Source organism: Equus przewalskii, chromosome 29 (genome assembly GCF_037783145.1).
Source record: "Equus przewalskii isolate Varuska chromosome 29, EquPr2, whole genome shotgun sequence".
Classification (NCBI taxonomy): domain Eukaryota; kingdom Metazoa; phylum Chordata; class Mammalia; order Perissodactyla; family Equidae; genus Equus; species Equus przewalskii.
Genome location: NC_091859.1, coordinates 39247860 through 39271781, shown reverse-complemented (window position 1 = coordinate 39271781; position 23922 = coordinate 39247860). Strand labels below are relative to the sequence as shown.

General features: G+C 52.4%; 1 protein-coding gene across 3 annotated transcripts in view; it reads left to right on the top strand.

The window, feature by feature from the left end:
• Positions 1–9218, top strand: part of LOC103545708 (cytochrome P450 2D14-like) — a 32943-nt gene extending 23725 nt beyond the window's left edge. The window contains exons 1-10 of one of the 3 annotated variants that reach the window (XM_070599644.1): positions 1379–1575; positions 2446–3887; positions 4602–4773; positions 5576–5728; positions 5820–5980; positions 6332–6508; positions 6679–6820; positions 7047–7234; positions 7750–7891; positions 7989–9218. In XM_070599644.1, coding sequence (XP_070455745.1) covers positions 3699–3887; positions 4602–4773; positions 5576–5728; positions 5820–5980; positions 6332–6508; positions 6679–6820; positions 7047–7234; positions 7750–7891; positions 7989–8167 — 1503 coding nt within the window. In that variant the 5' untranslated portion in view covers positions 1379–1575; positions 2446–3698 and the 3' untranslated portion in view covers positions 8168–9218. Of the gene's footprint in view, positions 1–1378; positions 1576–2445; positions 3888–4601; positions 4774–5575; positions 5729–5819; positions 5981–6331; positions 6509–6678; positions 6821–7046; positions 7235–7749; positions 7892–7988 lie in introns of those variants that run through there. The other 2 variants (XM_070599645.1, XM_070599646.1) reach the window with 2 other exon arrangements.
• The last annotated feature ends 14704 nt before the right edge of the window (positions 9219–23922 follow it).

Genomic DNA, 23922 nt, shown 5'->3' with positions numbered 1-23922 from the left:
TCCGCCTGGATCCTGCGCTGCGAGGGCGGGTCCGCACGGAGCCAGGCGGGGCGGCCAGGCCCGGGGCCCGCAAGCTGCGCTCGGCTTCCGCTCTTCCTCTCGGTCCCCAAGGAGGAGCGGGAATGGGGGTTTCCCCAGGGCGCTCCATGCCTCTGGGGGAGGGGCATGGCGAGCAAAATGCCACCAAGTTTACCAGCGCCCGGGCTGGGCTGCAGCTCCCTACCTGATTCTAGGGCGCTCGCCCGGGGTTTTCCCTGCATCGCGTTGGAGACCCAGGGCCACGGTTCCGTGCTTCGGGGAACAGGGCCAGGCTATTCGTAGTTCCCCAGCGTGCTGACGTCTCCCCTGGATTCTATGTCCCAGGTCGCAGTGTCCAGAGGACCCTTCCGGGCACGGGTGAACATCTGTGACACGGGTGGTCCCTGGGGGCGCTCACCCCTCCACCCCAGCAGCTTCACCAGGGCACAAGCCCCGGGAGGGCGGGCTGAGTGTGTTTCTGAGACATAAATCTCAGTAACTTACACGGACAGCAGTAGCTCAGAGCCTGCGTTTTGAAATGGCCCAACTACTCCTCTGTGACTTTGACCTCCTGACGTGACCCCTGAGACCCAGTCTCCTCCATGCCTTGGGGACCATAAAGCCACCTGCCTTCCAGGGCTGTGGGGGGACACGCAGAGTGAGCAGCAGTGCCTGGCACACAAGTGCCTGATCAATGGGAGCTGCAATTGCACAATGATTGCAAAGGCCATCACCCTCACGGTAGTACTGTGTGCTCATTGTACTCATGAGGTTTCCTCAAGGCTGCGGCGTCCTGGACCACAGGCCTCTAGTGTCGGGGGGCACTGCCTGAATTACAGGCATGTCGGTCCCTGCCCTTCATGTCCACATTAGGGTGACTGCTTGGGAGGGCGTGACACATCCAAAACAAAGGGTAGATAAAGACACTTTATCCAGAGCCACTGTGTGACCAACACTCAGACCATCCTGCCTCCCCCTCTCCCCCGCTAGCACCACCTGATTCTCTGACAGTCCTGGGTAGAAAGGTGCTGCCCACAGGACAGGACACTCAACTGAGGCCAATGAGAGGCCACAGGCTGAATCCAGGAAGGCCCCACAGTGCCCATGGGTCTTCCTTCTGGTCTGTTTTGATGTCAAAAATGATCTCCCTGCCTCCTGGAGGCCCAGGGACCCAGCTCCCCACAGTCCAGTCCTCAGCCAGACTTGCAAAGCTGCCTCCTCCCGCTGCCCCTCACCCCCTGCACAGGACTCTGCTGTGGCCCTTTGGTCCCACTGCCAGGTCACCTTCAACTGTGGTGCCAAGTCAGTCAAAGTCCTCCAGGTAGGCTTCCCAGAGAGTCCTGCTGCAGCCTGGGGCAGTGTCCCCATGACCCTCAGAGCAGTCCCCACACTGCTGGCCTGGCCTGTCAGCTCTCTGCCTTCCTGCTCCTCCTCTTGGCATGAGCACCTTGGAGCAGGGACCCGCCATCGTCTACCCGCCAGGCTGTGAGTGCCGCGACAGCACCCAGCACGTGGGACGTCCAGCGGAGCTGGAACACAGTCCAAGGCCTGAGCAAGGCAAGATGCAGGGAAGGCCGGGTAAACTGAGGAAGGCCCGCTGGGCCCCAGCAGGCTACACCCTCTGGCCCTGGGCCCTGCAGGAGAGTGGGGCTGCGGGCATTCAGAAGGGGAGGAGCAGCTTTCACAGGCCAAGCAGGAACTGTAAAGGTCGAAAGCCAATAGCAAGAGGCCCCTGCCCCCCGGGGAGCCATCTCTGGGTGGGGGATGTCCAGAGGCTCCCTGGGAAGAAGCTGTTAGGGGTGAGGGAGGGAGGGAACTAATGGGACACAGGCGTGAGCAGTGCCTCCTGCAGGCCCTGCTCCATCTGGGGGAGAGAATTCTCCAGCTGGTTCCAGGATGAGAACTCACTACCCCTGGGATGGGGGAGGGGGCCTGACCCCTCCCAGGAAATGCCCCTCCCCTACCCTCTGGGCTCCTGCCCCTTCCCATCTGAGTGGGTTTTGGCTTCAGAGTTCCCATCAGCTTCACTGAATTAAAAACTCAGCCTCAAATCCCACCCCTCTTCCTGTTGACGAAGGAGGGTACAGAGGCCGGTGGGCAGCAGCCCTGCCCTGGCATCATGTGGTCACACCCCTGCTTGGAGGGGGCGAGAGGATGAGCAATAGGGAGGGCTGGGAGCCACAGTTCCAGCCACGAGGTGGCACACAAAGGGGCAGGGTGGTGCTGGGGTTCGCATCTTTCCTTGAGGGACCACAGAGCCAGAGTGGGAAGGGACGGGGCTGGAAGAGAAAGGACGTGGCCCAGGGAGAGGGAGGTGGCTGGCTAAGGGGAGGCCCTGGAATCCATTCCGTGTGGTCCTCAGCAGGCCTGTGAGGGTGTAAAGAAATTACATCCGCCCCACTTGTTTCTATCCCCTTGTCTTTCCAGAAAGAGTTTCAGCAGCTGATGTTCAAGGACAAACTATACTGAGGAAGAAGCAGGCCCACTCCTCTGGGGACAGGGTGACATCCTATGCTAGCACACCCTGGTACGCTGAGCTTCCTGGCAGCTCAGTCAAGAAGAGCAAGGGATCACCCCGCATTTCTCTGAGTCAGGAAAGTGGACACAGGCTCGAGGAGATTCATCACCTGGGTGGCCTCAGGAGCTGGGAGGTCAAGGACCAGTTTGTAACCCACTTAGGAAGGGTCTCCTGTCCTCTGAACTGGCTGCTTGGGTGAGTAGGGAGCTCAGAAAACAATGCTGCTGCCTCCCCACCCCCAGAGTCAGTCATGCGATGCTCACAACCACGGGGAAACAGCGGAAGCTGAGCCAGCCCGCAGCCAGCTGAGGGTCCTCAGCATCCCTGCCAGCTGCCTTGAGGTGGGGAGGGTGGGGGTCGGGTACAGACCACCAATGAGAACAGGTGCTCTGTGTGTGTGTGTATGTGTGTGTGTCAGTGGTGCAAGTATCAATGTGTGTGTGTCTGTGATTTTGTGGGTGTGTAACTGTGTGTGCAGGTCCTATGTGTCAGTATGTGTGTGGGTAACATCTGATTGTGTGAGTGGTTTGTGAGTGTGTGATCAGTGTCTGTGTGTATATTGAGTGTCACAGTGTGAAGTGAGGGACACGGAGAACTTCATCCCTCGCCCCCACCCAAGGTCCCTCTGATCACGTGACCTCCCTACAGCAAATGCCAGTGACAAACCTCAGAGTTGAAGGTCACTGGGGAGGAGGCAGGTGAGATACGGGGAGGTGAGGATGTGTTCTCCGGACGAGGCTGTGACCCCATTAGGGAGGGTGAGGCTAAGGTGAAAGGTGGGTGGCAGGATCAAGTCCAAAGACCCCGGGTTCTCCCTGGGAGCCTGCACAATGCTGGGAGTCAAGCTGGGGGTGGGGACATATTGTCTGCCCCCCACGCCCACCCAGGGTAAGCACGTGCAGAGGGCAGCAGGGTCAGGAGTTCTGTGCCACCCCTGCACTGACCTTCGCCGTCCCCTCCCTGCACCCTCTGGCAGCACAGTCACGCCAACAGGCAGGCTCAGAGCAGAGGACAAAGGCCAGTCTCAGCTCCTTTATAAAGGGGCCCAGGCTCATCAAACCCTCAGAGTGGGTGAGAGAGCCCTGCCAGGTCTGGTCCTGGTGTCTGGTGTGGTGAGGGGCGCCAGTGTGTCCAGAGGAGCCCAGTGTGCACTGAGGCAGCCATGGGACTGCTGACCGGGGAGACACTGGGGACGCTGGCCATGGCCGTGGCCATCTTCCTGCTCCTGGTGGACCTGATGCATCGGCGCCAACGCTGGGCCCCCCGCTATCCCCCAGGCCCCATGCCCCTGCCTGGGCTGGGCAACCTGCTGCAGGTGGACTTCCAGGACACGGTTTGCAGCTTTACTCGGGTGAGGAACGTGGGGGAGGGAGCAGCAGAGGTCCTGGGGGCCCCACATAGCAGCAGACAGTGGGTGGTGGTGAAGCCACAGGCTGGACAAGGAGCTGGTGGAAAGGAGGAGGCAGGTGTGAGAGGCCTCCTGGGGGAGGGCAGCTGGGTAGGGCCTGGGGGACAGTTTGAATTTTCCCATCAAAGGTCAGAGAGGGCAAAGGCCTGGAGGGGGTGGGCCTTGGCAGAGGGTTTGGGATGCAGTGGGACCGAGCATAAGTTCTGTGAGCCTGAGTCCCTTCTGAGGACATCAGGAGGAAAGGTCCTGAGATTGGAGAGAGGAGGCTGGGCATGAGCCCCACTGAAATCAGGAAATCGAGGTTGACAGGGGACAGTGACCAGGTTCAAATCTGTTGCTGCTGTGAGATCTTGGGCCTCCCTGCTCACCTCCCTGAACCTGTTTTGTCGCCTGTAAAATGGAATGCTAATTTGGCTTACTGACAATGTTGGTGACCTCTGCAAAGTCATACCTGGGTGGTCTTATTCAACGTGAGGTCCTCAACCATACAAGTTGTGACCCTCACTGTCACCAAGCCGGATAAAGTCCTTCCATTCCCCCACTCCCCAATTTCCCCGTCTGGCGGCCCAGGGGTCCCAGAAGGCTAGGACCAGGAGACTGTGGCCAGGAGCCTGGCGAGGGTGGGGCTTGTCGAACGCCTTAACCCCTGGCCTGCAGCTGCGGCGCCGCTTCGGGGACGTGTTCAGCCTGCAGCTGGCCTGGACGCCCGTGGTCGTGCTCAACGGGCTGGCGGCCATGCGCGAGGCGCTGGTGCACCGCGGCGAGGACACCTCCGACCGCCCACCTGCGGTCGTCTATGAGCACCTGGGCTACGGGCCACACGCAGAAGGCAAGCGGACAAGGGGGAACCGCGGCCCAGAGGGGACTGTGCCCACAGTGACCCGAGACTGGGCTGGGCCAAGCTGCGTCGGGGGGCTGTAGGGGGAGATCTGCGGTGCAGGGAAGAGTCAGCGTACTGGAAGGGGCGGCAGGTGGAGGAAGGAGCCTGCGACCAGGGTAGGGGGGTGCCTGTGAGCGGGCGGAGGGAGGGGCCTTAGAGGGAGTGGGCAGAACACAGGCCACCCGGAGCTGGTAGGGGACGTCTGAGAGGCGGGAATGAGGAGGCGGAGTCAGTGTGGGCGGGGCTGGGGGCGGGCCGAGAGCTTCCTTGAACTGGAAGGCGGTCACAGAGGGTAGAGGTAAGGTTGGGGACAAGACTTGCCCTGAGTGGGGAGGGCTGGCGAACGATGTCTCCGGGCCGAGGGTTGGACGTGTCCCCAGGCGGAAGATGGTGTAAAGTGGGCAGGACTTGGTGGTGTTACTCGTGCAGAAAGAGGTTAGTGTAGGCGAAGCAGGGGGCGTGGCAGTGGGAGCAGGGTAAGGGGAGGGGCCTGTAAGGAGCAGGCGAGGATGTGAGGGAGTAGAGGGTGACCTGTGCTCGCCAGAAGCGGGTGTCAGAGGGGGCGGGGATGGTGGGACTGAGAACCAGCTTAGAGGGAGCAGAACAGGGAGCGGAGCTCCGCGGGCCGGGGGCGGGGCCGGGGCGGGACGCCGGCGTAGACGGAAGGGCGTGCGAGCCTGTGAGCAAGGTGTGCGCGCAGAGGCGGGGCGAGGTCACAGCCGAGCCACGCCCGTGCCCGCCCCGCCCCCAGGGGTGATCCTGACACGGTACGGGCGCGCGTGGCGGGAGCAGCGACGCTTCTCCCTGTCCACCCTGCGCAACTTCGGCCTGGGCAAGAAGTCCCTGGAGCAGTGGGTGACCGAGGAGGCCTCGTACCTCTGTGCCGCGTTCGCCGACCAGGCCGGTGAGTGCTGGGCTGAGGGCCAGGAGACAGGGATGGAGGCTGGGGAAGAGGAGCTGTAGGCGACCCCGTGACCTGCACCGTCCCCTTCTAGGAAGACCCTTTAGCCCCGACGCCCTCCTGAATAAAGCTGTGAGCAACGTGATCGCCTCCCTGACCTTCGGGCGCCGCTTCGACTACAACGACTCGCGCTTCCTCAAGCTCTTGGACCTCACGGAGGAGGGAGTGAAGGAGGAGTCAGGCTTCTTCCGCCAGGTGCTGGGTGGAGGGCGACAAGGAGCCCTGCAGGCGAACTCCAAGAAAGGGCCTCTGTCCCTGCACTGGGCCTCCGCGGAGCAGGATTTGTACAGAGGGGTGTTGGGTCATCGGGTCCAAAGAGAGCGCTAAGGAACCTCTACCTCCTTCTTTGGAAGCCTCTGGAACCAGTGAGATGTAGATGTTAGATTTATCCTGATGTGGCCCAGGCCAGGCGAGAGGGTTGAGGTCTGAAGTTAGGGAGGAACCAGGTCAATGGTGGGGACACCCTGGAAGCAAGCGGGACCTGAAAGGTGGAGGTGAACACCTGAGCACTGGGAACTGAGGGCCTCACATCTGTGGCCTGCACAGGTGCTGGAAGCGATCCCCGTGCTCCTGCGCATCCCGGGGGTGGCTGCCAAGGTCTTTCCTGGGCAGAGGGCCTTCATGGCCCAGCTGGATGAGCTGCTTGCTGAGCACAGGATGACCCGGGACCCGACGCAGCCTCCCCGAGACCTGACTGACGCCTTCCAGGACGAGGTAGAAAAGGTGAGCCCCCAGGGCCAGGGCCAGTGGTTGAGGGCCTTTGATGGAAGCCAAGGCAGGGGGCTCTATGTATCCCCCAGTGATAAGGTATCCAGGCTGATGGGTGCAGAGTGGCAGGGGATTTGGGGGCTTCCTCCCCCTTTCCCTGAGCCCACCCTCTCTGCATGGCCCAGGCCAAGGGGAACCCAGAGAGCAGCTTCAATGATGATAACCTGCGCCTGGTGGTGGCTGATCTTTTCTCTGCTGGGATGGTGACCACCTCGACCACGCTGGCCTGGGCCCTCCTGCTCATGATCCTGCACCCGGATGTGCAGCGTGAGCCCAGCATGGGGGCCAGTGGGATGGGCCAGGGAGGAGGGGGACAGGCTGGGGGCCCTGAGCTTGGTTTGGCCACCAGGAGCTCTGAGCAGAGGGTGGGCCCAGGCTCAGAGGTCAGGTGACCTTCTCCTCCATGTGGGCGCAGCCCCTGCACAGGAGTCAGGAGGAGGGTGGGGTGCAGCCCCCTGGGTTCTGACCACTGTGGGGACGCTTGTCTGTGCAGGCCGTGTCCAACAGGAGATCGATGAGGTGATAGGGCAGACGCGGCGACCAGAGATGGGGGACCAGGCCCGCATGCCCTTCACCATGGCCGTGGTTCACGAGGTGCAGCGCTTTGGGGACATCATCCCACTGGGCGTGGCCCACATGACATCCCGTGACATTGAAGTGCAGGGCTTCCTCATTCCCAAGGTAGGCCTGCGGCCCTCCTCACCCCAGCTCAGCTCCACCTGTCCCCTGGGAGCCCCAGGATGGCCATTGCCAGGTGGGGCCAGGATGGAACCCAAGCCACCTAATCCCCATTTCCACAGGCACTGACTGTAGAGGGTGCAACCTGCCCACAGCCAGAGGGAGAGTCAAAGTGGGCGGGTGTAGGGGTGGGTGTGGGGATGAAGCAGAGGCAGGGCTGGCCCCCCTCCACACAGAGACCCAGCAGGGAGCCAGAGGGGGAGACAAAATAAAATATGCCCCATTGTGTTGCAGTAGCCCATGCATGGAGTGACAGTTGGTAGGCATGGAGCCCAAGAGGCAGGTCACTTGACCCTGCGATGGGAGCAGGGAGGGTACCAGGAAGCTCCTTGGGCTGAGACTGACTTGAAAGAGTCCAGGTGTGTGCCAGGTAGAGAGTGTGTCCCATGTGTGTTTGGTGGCAGGGGTCCAGGTTTCCCCCAGCCTGGATCTCACTCATGCCCGGCGTCTCCTGCCAGGGGACCACGCTCATCACCAACCTGTCATCGGTGCTGAAGGACGAGACCGTCTGGAAGAAGCCCTTCCGCTTCCACCCCGAGCACTTCCTGGACGCCCAGGGCCACTTCGTCAAGCAGGAGGCCTTCATGCCCTTCTCAGCAGGTGCCTGTGGGGAGCCCGGCTCGCTGCCCCTCCTGGGGAGTCTTGGAGGCGTGGAGCCCAGGCCCCCAGGCTCGCTGACCCCCATCCCCACCCACAGGCCGCCGCTCGTGCCTCGGGGAGCCCCTGGCCCGCATGGAGCTCTTCCTCTTCTTCACCTGCCTCCTGCAGCGCTTCAGCCTCTCGGTGCCCGCTGGGCAGCCCCGCCCCAGCGACCACGGTGTCTTTGGCTTCCTGGTGACCCCGTCCCCCTACCAGCTCTGCGCTGAACCCCGCTAGAGGGTGCACCAAGCCCCCAACCGTGTCCTTCATGGGGGCCCTGATGTCCAATAAACCATTCTGATGGCTCCAACCTGGCTTGAGTCCCACCTGAGCCCCCTGAACAACCCCTGGCAGAGATGCAGCCTCAGCAGCCTCCCCAGGGCAGCCACTTCCCCTGCCTGATCCAGCTCACCAGGCATTTGACCCCATTTGAGAGACAGGCATACTGAGGCTCAGAAGCTGACAGCTTACCCCCTAGTCACCCATGCAGACCCAACAGTGGCTGCCCTGGTTGGTGACTAAGTCCATGTAAGTCTTGACTCCTGGGTGTCAGGGGGCGGGAGGAGTGTGAATGGGCTTCTGATGGAATCAGCCCAATCCCGGGCTGGGTGGGCGCCCTCAGGTTCAGGGATTCACTGCGAGGACTCAGGGGAGTCAGAACAGCTGTTATACTCACGGTTATGGTTTTCCAGAGAAAGGATCCAGGCAGAATCAGCAGTGGTCAAAGGCACATGGGTGGAGTTCAGGAAGAGCAGGCACAAGCTTCCAGCTGTCGCTCTGAGGACTCGTACAGACAGTGCTCAGTTCTGCCAGCAGTGATGTGTGACACAAGCAGAGAGTTTGCTCACCAGGGAGGCTGCCCCGAGTCTGGGTGTCCAGGGATTTTGTTGGAAGTCAGTCACTTAGACTGGGAGAGCCGCATGGCTGACCTCAGTTACTCAGTCTCCAGTCTCTTTCAAGGTCAAACAGTGTGGCCTAAGGCCTCGCCATCAATTATGTTGTTGGCATAAACCGTGTGGTGTGACCCAGCGCCCCAGGTACAGAGACACTTGTCAGGCAGGTCATCCTAAGGGCGAAGGGGGTGTTGCCCAGGAGCTGTCAGGGGCCAGCCATTTTTCTGAACTGTGTACGGACTGAAATCCCAAACCTACAGAGTAAACTTTTCACTGCACAGGCCCCCACCCTGGTTTTTGTCTCCTACAACAAAATGGTCATATTTGTTTGAATATCTTCATTTTGTGGGTGTGGGAGTGAAAATACACACAATATTACACTTGCCATCTCATCATTTTCGAGTGTGCAGTTCAATGCTGTTAAGTTCTCGTATCGTCGAACCATCACACCATCCATCCCAGAACTCTTTCTTCTTGCAAAACTGAAACTCCGTCCCCGTGAGACAATATCTCCCCATGGCCCCTCCCTGTGGCCCCTGGCAACCACCATTCTACTTTCTGTCTCTGTGAATTTGACTCCTTAGGGACCTCACATAGGTGGAATCATACAGCGTTTGTCTTTTTGTAACTGACTTATTTCACTCAGCATAATGTCCTCCGGGTCCACCCACATTGTAGCGTATTGCAGAATTTCCTTCCTTTTTTAGGCTGAATAATATTCCACCGTATGTTCAGACCACATTTGCTTTCCCTTCATCCATGGATAGACATTTGGGTTGCCTCTACCTTTGAGCTACGGTGAATAATGCTCCTATGAACACTGGGGACAAATACCTCTTTGAGACTCTGCTTTCGGTTTGTGGATGTGTAACCATGGGACTGTTGTCCCACAGCAGCTGCACTGTTTTACACTCCCGCCGGCAGTGCACATTGTTCCAATTCTCCACGTCCTTGCCACCACTTGCTATTTTCTGTTTTGGTCATAGCAGCCATTTGAATGAGTGTGAGGTGCTATCTCATTGTGGTTTTGATTTGCATTTCCCTAACGACGAGTGATGTTGAGCTTTTTTCATGTGTTTATTGTCCATTTGTATATCTTCTTTGTAGAAATGTCTATTCAAGTCCTCTCCCCATTCTAAAATCGGGTTGTGTGTTTTGTTGTTATTCTTGTTTTTGAGTTTTAGGAGTTCTCTAGCTATTCTAGATATTAATCCCTTATCAGATACAGTTATGCGCTGCCCAGTGACGTGTCTGTCAAGGAAGACCGCATGTACGACAGTGGTGCCATACGATTAAGACCACATAGCCTAGGTGTGTAGCAGGGTATAGCATCTAGGTTTGTGTAAGTACGCTCTATGATGTTTGCAAAATGATGAAATCCCCCTAACCACACGTTTCTCAGCACATATCCCCCTCTTTAAGTGACATGTGACTGCATATGATTTGCAGATATTTTCTCCCATTCTTTAGGTTGCCTTTTTATTTGGTTGATAGTATCTTTTGATGGGCAATATTTTTTTAATTTTCATGAGATCCAATTTGTGTATTTTTTCTTTTGTTACCTGTGCCTTTGGTGTCATATTGAAGATCACTGCCAAATCCACTGTTGAGAACCTTTTGTCCTGTTTTCTTCTAAGAACTTTCCAGTTTTAGCTCTAACATTTAAGTCTTTGATCCCTTTTGAGTTAACTTATGTATACGGTGGTAGGTGAAGGTTTAATTTTATTCTTTTGCATTAAGATATTCAGATTTCCCAGCAACATTTGTTGAAAAACTATCCTTCCCCCATTGAATGGTCTTGAGGCCTGTGTTGAAACCATTGAACTCTACCTGAGGGTTTATTTCTGGGCCTTCTAATCTCTTCCGTTAGTCTGTATCTCTGTCTTATTGCTGGTACCACGGTGTGTTGATTACTGTAGTTTTGTATTAATTTTTGAAATCAGGAAGTAAGAGTTTTATTCTTCTTTTTCAAGATTGTTTTGTCTATTTGGGGTCCCTTGAGATTCCACATGAATTTAAGGATTGGTTTTTTAATTTCTGCAGAAGTCATTGGGATTTTGATGGGGATTGCATTAAATCTGTACATCACTCTGAGTTGTCCTGACCTCTTTACAATATCAAGTCTTCCAATCCATGAACATAGGATGTCTTTCCACTTCCTTGTGTCTTTTCTTCTTTCAGCAGTGTTTTGTAGTTTTCATGGTACCAGTCTTTCACCTCTTTGGTTAAGTTAATTCCTACATATTTTGTTCTTTTTGGTCCTAGTGTAAATCAAATTATTTTCTTAACTTCATTTTAGGATTGTTCGTTGTTATTGTGTAGAAATACAGATGATTTTTGTGCATTGATTTTGTATCCTGCTACTTTACTGAATTTGTTTATCAGTTCTATCATGGTTTTTTGTGGAATCATTAGGTTTTTCTACATAGAAGATCATATCATCTGCAAACAGAGATAATGTTACTTCTTCTCTTCCAGTTGGGTGCCTTTTATTTCTTTTTCTTTCCTAATTGCTTTGGCTAGAACTTCTAGTACTCTGAAGAATGGAAGTGGCTAAAGTGGGTATCCTTTCTTTGTTCCTGATGTCAAAAGAAAAGCTTTCAGTTTTCACCATTGACTATCATGATTACTGTGGGTTTTTCATATATGGCTTATGTTATGTTGAGGTAGTTTCCTTCTATTCCTAGTTTGTTCAGTGTTTTTAACTTGAAAAGGTGTTGAATTTTGTCAGATGCTTTTCTGTATCAGTTGAGATGATCATGTGTTTTTTGTCCTTCATTCTCTTAATGTGGTATATAACATTGATCAATTTTCATATGTTGAATCATTCTTGAGTCCATTAATAAACCCCACGTGGTCGTAATCCTTTCCTACTTGTATAATCCTTTTAATATGATGCTCAGTTTTGTTTGCTAATATTTTCTTGAGGAATTTTTGCATCAATGTTCGTAGGGGATATTGATCTGTCATTTTCTTTTCCTGTAGTGTCTTTCTCTGGCTTTGAAATCAGGGTGATGCTGGCCTCATTGAATGGGTTAGCAAGTGTTCCCTCTTCTTCCGTTTTGTGGAAATGTTTGAGTAGGATTGGTGTTAGTTCCTCTTTAAGTGTTTGGTAGAACTCAACAGTGAGGTCATCAGGTGCAGGGTATTTCTTTGTGAAGAGACTTTTTATTACTTTGTCAATCTCCTTATTAATTAAAGGTCTATTCAGATTTTCTGTTTCTTTAAGATTCAGTCTTGGTAGCTTTTGTGTTTCTAGGAATTTGTCCATTTTATCAGTAGGTTTTTCAATTTGTTGGCATACAACTGTTTACAGTACTCTCTTATAATGCTTTTTATTTCTGTAGAATCAGTAGTAATGTCCCCACTTTCATTTCTGATGTTAGTAGTTTGAGTCTTCTCTCTTTTTTTCTTAGTCCATCTAGCTAAATGTTTGTCAGCTTCATTGATCTCTTTGAAGAACCAATTTTTGCTTGAACTGATTTTGGCTGTTATTTATCTGGTCTCCATTTCATTTATCCCTGCTCTATATTATTTCCTCCTTTATGCTAGCATTGGGTTTAGTTTGCCCTTCTTTTTCTAATTCTTTAAGGTGTAGAGTTAGGAAATTTATTTGAGATCTATTTTAATTGGGAATTTACAGTTATAGATGTCCCTCTGAACATGACTTTTGCTGGATTCCATAAGTTTGGATATATTGTGCTGTCGTTTTCATTCATTTCAAGCTATTTTCTACTTTCTCTTGTGGTTTCTTCTTTGACCTACATTCATTGTGTATGAATGTGTTGTTTAATTTTCATGTATTTGTGAATTTCCAGTTTTCCTTCTGTTAATGATTTCTAGGTTGTGCAGGATGAATATCCCGATCATTCTCAAGCCAATCTAGCATGATTTCCGTGCAAAGTTAGTATATCAGCCACTTCATCTGGAAAGTTCCACATGGCATTTAAAGGAGGGGAAGAATAATCCCCTTTCTCAGGTTCAAGGAAACTCTTCAGTACTTTCCTGACTTTGCCCTACCCCTACTTGGACTACATTCTTGGTGACCAGAAGTCATAGAGGTGCCTTCTATTGTCACAGCATAAACTTTCCCTTAGGGAGCATCCCTGATGCAAATGATCATATCTCAGACCAGGTGAAATCTCAGCTTGGTGCAGTGTCAGCATCTCCTCCCACCCTCTCCTTTATTTTCACTTTAGCTAATTATGTATAGAAATAACCATAGAACTGTATATTAGCCTGTTTCTTGGGTTTCATTTGTTTGTTTTTTTATTTGCATTTCCTTACATATTCATTGAATCAACCCCTTGGAGGTTAGCCCTATCGTTTACAAATTCAGTAGGTAAATTTTACCTCCAATAACTGAGCACAGTGCAGCTGTTGCATCACACCACGAGTGATGCAGAAACCATTCAGGAATGAAGGTTCATCATGCACCCTGTCCCCTATTCTTCCTTTTGCCAAGCTGTGCCTTCAGGGTTATTCTAGTGAATGCCACTGTTGAAGTCAACTGTGTCACGAGGTCCCCAAGACCATCCTAGGTTCAGTGATTTGCTGGAGGACAAACAGACTTCACAAATGCTGTTATACAGGTTATTGTTTTAGTCTGTTCAAGATGGTGAAACACAATATCATAGAATGAGTGGGTTATAAACAGCAAACATTTATTCCTCACACTTCTGGAGTCTGGGAAGTCCAGGACCAAGACTCTGGCAGATGTGATGTCTGGTGAGGGCCTCTGTTCTGGTTCATAGATGGTCACCTTTTCACTGTGTTTTCACCAGGCAAAAGGGGCAAGGTATCTCTCTGGGTTCTCTTTTATAAGGGCATCAATCCCATTCATGAGGATTCCATCCTCATGACCTAATCAGCTCCCCAAAGCCCCACGAACAAATACCATCACACTGGGGATTAGGTTTCACCATATGAATTTGGGGAAGACACAGAGATTCTGTCTATAGTAGCTATGGTTAATTACAGTGAATGGAGGCAAATTAAATCAACAAAGGTAAAAGACACATAGGACAGACAGACAGAAACACAAGAGAACCTGGCACAGGCTTCCATATGTCCTCTTCCAGGGGAGTCATACAGACAGCACTTAATATCCCAGGAACGAAGTGTGACACACACACAGAATATTGTCAGAGAAGCAGAAGTGAGCCTAGATTTCCAGGGAATTTTTTGGAGTTGGTGTCGCAGGCATGGAGCACCTGTGTGACTGACAGGAGTGACTAAGTCTCCAGCCCCTCCAGAGGCCAGAATGATACAGGGAGATGCAGGGTCCTCACCACATGTCACATTGACAGCATGAATGATCTGGTGTGGCCTGAGGCTCCAGAAAAACAAGGACATGGTGATCTGGCAGAATATTCCCAGAACCTAAAGGTCATCTCCCAAGGGCTGGTCAAGGGCCAGTCACTGCTTTACAGGGCACAGGATTGGAACCCTCCAAACCTGCTGACTTTACCCTTTACTGCAAGGGACTCACTCAGCCTGGATGCCCACATCCCAGGCCCAACTCCACCCACCCCACCATGGGCCAGCAGCTCAACCAGCACCATCAAGTCTGCTGCCCACTTCATCTACAACACCCCAATAGGTGGGGAACTCAGAGATGGCTGCGAAGGGATGTGCTAGGTTAACACCCAGGCTCAGTCCTCAGGTGTCATAGCCCTCCCTGGGAACGCTGATGCCAGTCCAGGAGTGAGCACTTCCCTGAGCCACTCAGACACCTCAAGATGGAATGGTCCCCCTTTCCCAGTCTCACGGGGATGCTCATGTCCAGGTCCCTGCAGAGTAGGGGTCACCTCATGGACAGGCTGGAACTGGAGGAGGACACTTGTCAGGGCTCCAACCCAGGGCACCGTCCTCAGGGTGGCTGGGTTCAGCCAGGTTCTCAGGAGGTTTGGCCAGGAGCAGGGAATGAGCGCTGTGGGCCGCAGGCATGCCCTAAGGACAGGGGTCAGCCTTGGACCCATGTGACAGTGGGGTGGCCAGAGGAGAAGGAGGCTGCATGGGGACCTTGGAGGAGGACACCCTGTCTCTCCTGCTTGCACTGTCAGGAAACTCTTTGACCCTGGGCCACTCCCACCCTGCCCTGGGCTTCTGTTTCCCCTTCAGCCAATGAGATGTTTGCAGCAGATGGCCGCTGGGTCCTGTCTTCCTGCTCTGACTCTGCACCTGTGACTTTGTTATCCTGGAGCCCTGGCATGCTCCCCCTGTCCTCACCCCCACAATTGGCTGGCCCTGGACTGAGCACATGGGCAGTGTCCAAGGGTTTCTAATGACTGGTTGCTTACCCGAGTCTTGGGCAGACCCTGTGGTGCATTTAGGCAACAGCTTGGGGAACAACAGACACTCAGGGCAGAAGCAGCCGCTCCAGGCCTTTGTTGCCAGAGGACCCCACCCAACAGCATCCCTGACAGGAGTCCCACCAGCGTCTTCCAGTTGCCCTCGTGACAGGGAGCTCCCAGCTCTCAGAACTCAGGGAACTTGGTGTGTCCCTTGGAAGTGAGGGTCCCCTTCCAGCAGGGTCCCCTTCAGCCTCTCCAGAGTGTCTACTGTCGTGTGAGGCCTTGGTGGCAGGAGCGGGTGTTCCTGCAGCTTGTCAGGACAGGGAGTGTGGATGGGGCTACACTGGGTTTGTGAAGACGTGAGGCCCCTGAGAGGAAGCAGGGGAGTCTCCAGAAGCAGCCACTCTGTGGATTTATTGATACTTCATCATTCGTGCTTCTGAGTGTTGGGCATGTCAGATCCTGGGAACCAGCCCAGCCACAGCTTCCTCAGGAGCTAGGGCACGCAGCCCCCAGGTCTTTCCTCCTTGCTCTCCACCTCAGAGGCCTCTAAAAAGCACAAGCAGGCATGCCTTGTGGGTCCCTCGCAGGGAGGACCTTTCCCCAGGGCCAGAGGCCTCCTGATGGCAGGGGATCAGGTCAGCATTGATAAAAGGCTAGGAATTCCTCCAGCCCAAGGGGAGTAGCCTCAAGTTCCTGCCAAGCAGAAAGGAAGCAGGAGGCAGGGGAGGCTCATTCTGGAAGGTCGGGGCCTCTGGCTATCTGGGCTGCTTCTCCACAATGAGGAGTGTTTGATGTTTGACTTCTGACAGCTTTAAAGCATCACCTCTGTCTCCTCCTTTGTCTCCACATCTGCACCAGCTGATAATAAATCCCTGGTGCTCTCTCCTTTGGTCCCTGTGAGAGTTTCAACTACCAAGCCACTACCCCACACAAAAGAGCCCTCACCCCAGCCCGTCACCAAACCACAGTAAATATCCAGGCGAGTCGCCTTTCCTGGCTCTCTCCAGCCACTTGGGGCATGCTTGAGAGGCTTGCTCTGTCCAGAGATCTCAATGATTCAAAAAGTGAAGTCTTTCATGACCTCCTGGTTAGGTAGCAGTGTCATCAGCCCACATTCTAGTCAAATTTTGACTGGGGGTTTCTCCTGGTTTGCAGAGCGACCACAACAAGAACCCAAAGACTTGCAGAGTTATAAAGCAGTAAGAAGTCTCAGTTTTAGGAATTCAAGGACCATCAGACTTTCCAACACCACCCCTTGAGGTGGAAGACAATGAGAAAGGTCTATAAAATTCTGCGAGAAAGTTATTTCCAATCTAGAATTCTACACCCTGCTCAACTATTAGCATGAGTGGAGACATTTTGAGACATCTCAGGTCTCATAAACACCTCTCAAAGAGCATGATATCAGCAAAAATGGCAGAGCTCTTAAAATTGGCCATTTCAGATGAGCAATGAAAAAACTGGCAAAATGATCAGATACTTTTTAAGAAGTCTGGGAATTAACCAAAATGTCATAGCTATTCAGGAGCACTTTTTTCAAGATGAACAGCTGAATCTCCAAGCAAACAGCAACCTCTGTGGCATTTCCACTTATCTGGTCCTATCCCCCACTCTCCAGCTCAGCAGCGGCCTTGAAAAGAACCACCCACACTCCCAGGGAGGCCTCCTGTGGGAGCACAGGACATGGAGCATTTTTAAAGTCTCATATCCAAAGAATTGTCATTATTTTACCTGGCTGGGGGCTCCCTGGTGGGACTCCCATGCTGGGCTGTCTGCATTTGCCCTGAGAGCTGCCCTAGTGCAAACAGTCTTTTCCTCAGGAGAGTTTGTTGAAAGTAATCAGAGGTCACTGTTGAAAATGCACACTGCCCGAGGCAAACGTTAACAATTGGGACAAATGATAGACTAACCACAAAATTTACAAGGCGAAGCTGGGGCATGAGGCGTCCACAGGGGCTTTGAAGAGCTCTGTCACATTCCTGGGATCTAAGAGGCCATGCACATGTGTAGGGTTGTGTGTGACTATGTGCATGCTCAGGAAAGAACGCATGGGGACCCTAAGCTCTCCCCTCTGACTGGCCTTGAGGTTCTGCCCAAATAGGAAGTGAGGTCAGAGGGAAAATTGTAAACTGTTAATCCAGTGCCTGGCTGAGTGTTGAAAGCATGTCCCATCACACATAGAGCAGCTTGTGCAGCAAAGATTGGGCGAGTTATTGGTGCCAGACATTTAAGGAAATCTTCATTAGCTGACCCATCATTATTAACCCATCATTAGCTGACCAGCAAGCTAATTGAGTAGAGACTTCAGTGGCCACATACAACAAGGAATACAGACTTTGTAGAATTAGTTCAGAAAAGCCACTCAGCTAAGACACAACTACAATGACAACAAACAACCACAACAACAAACCCTGGGGGCAAGAGAATATGATTTGGAGGGTTGGCACATTATCTTATTTGAAATGTGCAGTTTTCAACAAGAAACTACATGACACACAAAGGAGCAAGAAAGTATGGCCCATACACAAGAGAAAGGAATCAACAGAAACTGTCCCTGATGTTGGTGTTGCTGGACAAAGATTGCATGTCAGCAAATTCAATATGTTCACAGAACTAAAAGAAACTGTGTCTAAAGAACAAAAAGAAAGTGATAGCATGATGTGTCATCAATTAAAGAATATCTGTAATGAGACACAAATTTCAAAAAGGAACCATGTAGAAATTCCAGAGTTGAAAAGAATAATAGAAATGAAAGTTCACTACAGGAACTCAAGAGCAGATTTGAACAGGCAGAAGAAAAATCAGCAAACATGAGGACAGCTCAGCTGAGCTGATCCACGCTGAAGGACAGAAACAAGGATGAAGAACAATGAGCAGAGACTCAGAAACTTGTGGGGCAGCATGAAGCAGACCGCATACGCATAATAAGAGTCCCAGCAGAAGAAGAGATAAAGGACTAGAAGGGATATTTGAAGAAATATTGAAAACTGAATACTCCCCAAATTTGATGAAAACATTAATCTACAACATCCAGGAGGCTGAGTGGACTCCAAGTAGGATACAGTCAGGGACCTACACCTACAAGCATCACAATCAAGCCATCAAAACACAGAGAGCTGCTTTCTTGCTTAGAAAGCAACAAGAAAGATGTGAGATGCGCGTCATCATAAACAGAGGATCCGTCCTCAATAACATCGACACCAGATTCCTGATCAGAAGCCATAGAGGCCAGAAAGCAGTGGGATGAGAATATCCCTCAGAAAGCGACTGGAGGATGTGCCAAGCTTGGGAAAGGGCCTCCGGGCTCCAGCAATTGACCCATTAGGGACCCAATGGGGAGCTCAGAGGAGAACACTGGTGCCCCCGCACCCCCACCCCGAGTTAAACTTGTCACAGCCCAGTCAGAGTCTGGGAATCTGGGCTGTGTTGCAAGTCGGGTGAAGACCCTGAGCCTCGCAGGGAGAAGCCTCCACCAGAAGAGGTCCCGGCAGGCACCAGGGGCATCGAGCACCAGGGCACTTGGTGCTGGGTCTGTGTGTGAGAATCTGTGCACCTCGAGTTCAAGTGTGAGTTTGTGTTTTCAGATGAGTTTTGTCTGCTGTGGGTGGCATGTGGGTGTGTAGATTTCTGTGTGGTGGTTCTGTGTGTGTGTGTGTGTGTGTGTGCGCATGTGTGAGCATGAGAGTACAAGCCAAAGCCCTGGACCCATAAACCAGCTCGGGGAGGCAGGCCCCGCCCAGCGCCCTCCCGCCCCCGTTCCCTCCTCGGCCGCGGCCCCCGGCGCCCCCCGGCGCCCGCCTGCGGAACTGCAGCCGCGGCCGCCCCGCCGGCGCCTCCGCCTGGATCCTGCGCTGCGAGGGCGGGTCCGCACGGAGCCAGGCGGGGCGGCCAGATCCGGGGCCCGCAAGCTGCGCTCGGCTTCCGCTCTATCTCTGTCCCCAGGGAGGAGCGGGAATGGGGGTTTCCCCAGGGCGCTCCCTGCCTCTGGGGGAGGGGCATGGCGAGCAAAATGCCACCAAGTTTACCAGCGCCCGGGCTGGGCTGCAGCTCCCTACCTGATTCTAGGGCGCTCGCCCGGGATTTGCTCCCCGTCGCCTTGGTTTCCAGGGCCCAGTCTCGGTGTTTGGGAGACCAGGGCCAGGAGCTTCCTGGTTCCCGATTTTTCTGACGTCACCCCTGGACTCTCAAGTCTCAGGTCACAGTGTCCAGGAGACCCTTCCCTATGCAGGTGAAAACCTGTGACACGCGTGGTCCCTGGGGGCGCTCACTCCTCTACCCCAGCAGCATCACCAGAGCAGAAGCCCAGGGCGGGCCGGCTGAGTGTGTTTCTAAGACGATAAATCTCAGTAACTTACACGTACAGCAGTAGCTCAGAGCCTGCCTTTTTTTTCCTTAGTATTTTTTAAAAATTATTTTATTGAGGTGATATTGGCTTATAACACTGTGTAAATTTCAGGTGTACATTATATTTCAGTTTCTGTATAGACTGCGTGGTGTTCACCACTGATAGTCTGATTTTTATCCCTCGCTATATATATGTGCCCCTTTACTGCTTTTGCCCTCCCTTCTCCCCTCCTTGCCCTCTGATAATCACCAATCTGTTCTTATCTTTGTGTTTACCTTCCACACATGAGTGAAATCATATGGTGTTTGTCTCTATCTGACTTACTTCACTTAGCATCATTCCCTCAAAGTCCATCTATGTCGTTGCAAATGGCACCCTTTTGTGTTTTCCTATGGCTGAGTGGTATTCCATTATATAGATATACCACAACTTCATTCATTCATCCGTTGACGGGCACTTAGCTTGCTTCCATGTCTTGGCTATTGTGCATAATGCTGTAGTGAACATGAGGGTGCATATATCTGTTGGAATTATTGATTTCATGTTCTTTGGATAAATATCCAGTAGTGGAATAGCCAGATCATATGGTATTTCAATTTTTAATTGTTTGAGAAATCTCCATGCTGTTTTCCATAGTGGCTGCATCAGTTTGCATTCCCACCAGCAGTGTATGAGGGTCCCCTTTTCTCCACACCCTCTCCAACACTTGTTATTTCTTGTCTTGTTAATTATTGCCATTCTGACGGGTATGAGGTGGTATCTCATTGTAGTTTTGATCTGCATTTTCCTAATGATTAGTGGTGTTGAACATCTCTTTTCATGTGCCTGTTGGCTATCTGTATATCTTCTTTAGAAAAATGTCTGTTCATGTCCTCTGCCTATTTTTTGATGGGGTTGTTCATTTTTTCGTTGTTGGGTTATATGAGTTCTTTATGTATTCTGGAAATTAACCCCTTGTCGGATATATGACTTGCAAGTATTTTCTCCCAGTTGGTGGGTTGTCTTTTCATTTTGCTGATGGTTTCCTTTGCCATACAGAAGCTTTTTAGTCTGATGTAGTCCCATTTGTTTATTTCTTCTTTTGTTTCCCTTGCCTGAGTAGACATGGTATTTGAAAACATACTGCTAAGATGGATATCAAAGAATGTACTCCTTATATTTTCTTCCAGAAGTTTTATGGTTTCACGTTTGACATTCAAGTCTCTAATCCATTTTGAGTTAATTTTTGTGCATGGTGTAAGCTAATGGTCTACCTTCATTCTTCTGCACGTGACTGTCCAGTTTTCCCAACACCATTTATTGAAGAGACTTTCCTTTCTCCACTGTGGTTCTTGGCTCCTCTGTTAAAGATTATCTGTCCGTAGATGTGTGGTTATATTTCTAGGCTTTCCATTCTGTTCCATTGATCTGTGTCTCTTTTTGTGCCAGTACCATGCTGTTTTGATCACCGTAGCTTTGTAGTATATTTTGAATTCAGGTAGTGTGATACCTTCAACTTTATTCTTTCTTCTCAGGATTGCTTTGACTTTTCGGGGTCTTTTGTGGCCCCATATAAACTTTAGGATTCTTTGTTCTATTTCTATGAAGAATATCATTGGGATTCTGATTGGGATTGTGCTGAATCTGTAGATAGCTTTAGTTAATAAGGACTTTGAACTATGTTTAGTCTTTCAATCCATGAGCATGAAATATGTGTCCATTTCTTCACGTCGTTTGATTTCTTTCAATAATGTCTTATAGTTTTCAGCATAAAAGTCTTTCACCTCCTTGGTTAAATTCATTCCTCAGTATTTTCTTCTTTTTGTTGCGATTGTAAATGGGATTGTATTCTTTTTCTTTCGGCTAGTTTATTATCAGTATATAGAAATGCAACTGGTTTTTGTACGTTGATTTTGTACTGTGCAACTTTACCATATTCATTGATTATTTTCAAAAGTTTTGGTGAATTCTTTACAGTTTTTATGTATAGAATCGTGTCATCCACAAATAGTGTCAGTTTTACTCCTTCCCTTCCAATCTGGATCCCTTTTATTTCTTTTTCCTGCCTAATTGCTCTGGCTCAAACTCCCAGGACTGTGTTGAATAGGAGCGGGGAGACTGGGCAGCCTTGTCTTGTTCCTGTTCTCAGAGGAACAGCTCTCAGCTTGTCACTGTTGAGTATGATGTTGTCCCTGGATTTGTCATATATGGCCTTTATTGTGTTGAGACTGAGATGGCCCCAAAGACTGCTCTGTGATTTTGACCTCTTACATAACCCCTGAGACTCCGTCTCCTCCATGCCTTGGGGACCATAAAGCCACCTGCCTTACAGGGCTGTGGGAGGACACGCAGAGTGAGCAGCAGTGCCTGACACGCGAGTGCCTGATCAATGGGAGCTGCAATCGCACTATGATTGCAAAGGCTGTCAGCCTCATGGTTGTACTGTGTGCTCACTGTACTCATGAGGTTTCCTCAAGGCTGCCCCATCCTGGGCAACAGGCCCCTAGTACTGGGGAGCTCTGCCTGAATTACAGGCATGTCTGTCCCTGCCCTTCATATCCCTGTTAGGGTGACAGCTTGGGAGGGCGTGACACATCCAGAACAAGGGTGGATAAAGACAATTTATCCAGGGCCACTGTGTAACCAACACTCAGACATCCTGCGCCCCCCCCCCCCCCCGCCCCCTGCCACGCTAACATCACCTGATTCTCTGACAATCCTGGGTAGAAAGTTGCTGCCTACAGGACAGGACATTCAACTGAGGCCAATGAGAGGCCACAGGGTAGATCCATCAAGGCCTCAGGGTGCCCATGGGTCTTCTGTCCTGGTCTGCTAAGTGACATCAAAAATGATCTCCCTGCCTCCTGGAGGCCCAGGGACCCCAGCTCCCCACAGTCCAGTCCTCAGCCAGACTTGCAAAGCTGCCTCCTCCCTCTGCCCCTCACCTGCCTGCACAGGACTCTGTTGTGGCCCTCTGGTCCCACTGCCAGGTCACCTTCAACTGTGGTGCCAAGTCAGTCAAAGTCCTCCAGGAGTCTTCCCAAAGAGTCCTGCTGCAGCCTGGGGCAGTGTCCCCACGACCCTCAGAGCAGTCCCCGCACTGCTGGCCTGGCCTGTCAGCTCTCTGCCTTCCTGCTCCCCCTTCTGGTATCAGCGCCTTGGAGCAGGGGCCCACCATCGTCTCCTCTCAGGCTGTGATTGCCCCTCCCAGCACGTGGTCCGTCTGGCAGGGCTGGAACACAGTCCAAGGCCTGAGCAAGGCAAGTTTCAGGGAATATGGGTAAACTGAGGAAGGCCCACTGCGCCCCAGCCCGCTACACCCTCTGGCCCTGGGCCATGCAGGAGAGTGGGGCTGCGGGCATTCAGAAGGGGAGGAGCAGCTTTCACGGGCCAAGCAGGAACTGTAAATGTTGAAAGCCAATAGCAAGAGGCCCCGGCCCCGAGGAGCCATCTCTGGGTGGCCATCTCTGAGTGGGAGATGTCCGGAGGCTCCCTGGGAAGAAGCTGGTCCCCTTACTTTTGGGGAGGGAGGGAGAGAACTGGGAGGACACGGGTTGGGGGAGTGCCTCCTGCAGGCTCTGCTTCATCTGGGGTAGAGAATTCTCCAGGTGGTTCCAGGATGAGAGCTGGCCTCACATACCCCTGGGATGGGGGAGGGGGCCTGACCCCTCCCAGGAAATGCCCCTTCCCCACCCTCTGGGCTCCTGCCCCTTCCCACCTGAGTGGGTTTTGGCTTCAGAGTTCCCCTCAGCTTCACTGAACTAAAAACTCAGTCTCAAATCCGATCCCTTTTCTTGTTGACGAAGGAGGGTGCTGAGGCCGGTGGGCAGCGGCCCTGCCCTGGCATCATGTAGTCACACCCCTGCTTGGAGGGGGTGAGAGGCTGAGCAAGAGGGAGGGCCTGGGAGCCACGTTCCAGCCACGAGGTGGCACACAATGGGGCGGAGTGGTGCTGGGGTTCGCATCTTTCCTTGAGGGACCACAGAGCCAGAGTGGGAAGGCATTGGAGCAGGGGAGGAAGGCAGCTTGGCAAGTGAGGCTGAGGGATGAAGTGGGATGGCTGGAGCAGGGAGACCTGACCCAGGGAGAGGGAGGCCCGAGAATCCATTCCGTGTGGTCCTCAGCAGCCCTGCGAGGGTGTAAAGAAATTCCATCGGCCCCACGTGCTTTCAGTCTCTGTGTCTTCCGGAAAGAGTCTGAGCAGCTGATGTTCAAGGACAAATGATACTGACAAGGAAGCAGGCCCACTCCTCTGGGGACAGTGTCACATCCTATGCTAGGACACCCTGGTACCCTGAGCTTCCTGGCAACTCCGTCAACACAGGCCAGCACCCACCCCACATTTCTCTGAATCAGGAAAGCGGACACAGGCCCGAGGAGATTCATCACCTGGGTGGCCTCAGGAGCTGGGAGGAACAAGGACCAGTTTGTAAGCAACTTGGGGAGGGTCTCCTGGGCTCTGAACTGGCTCCTTGG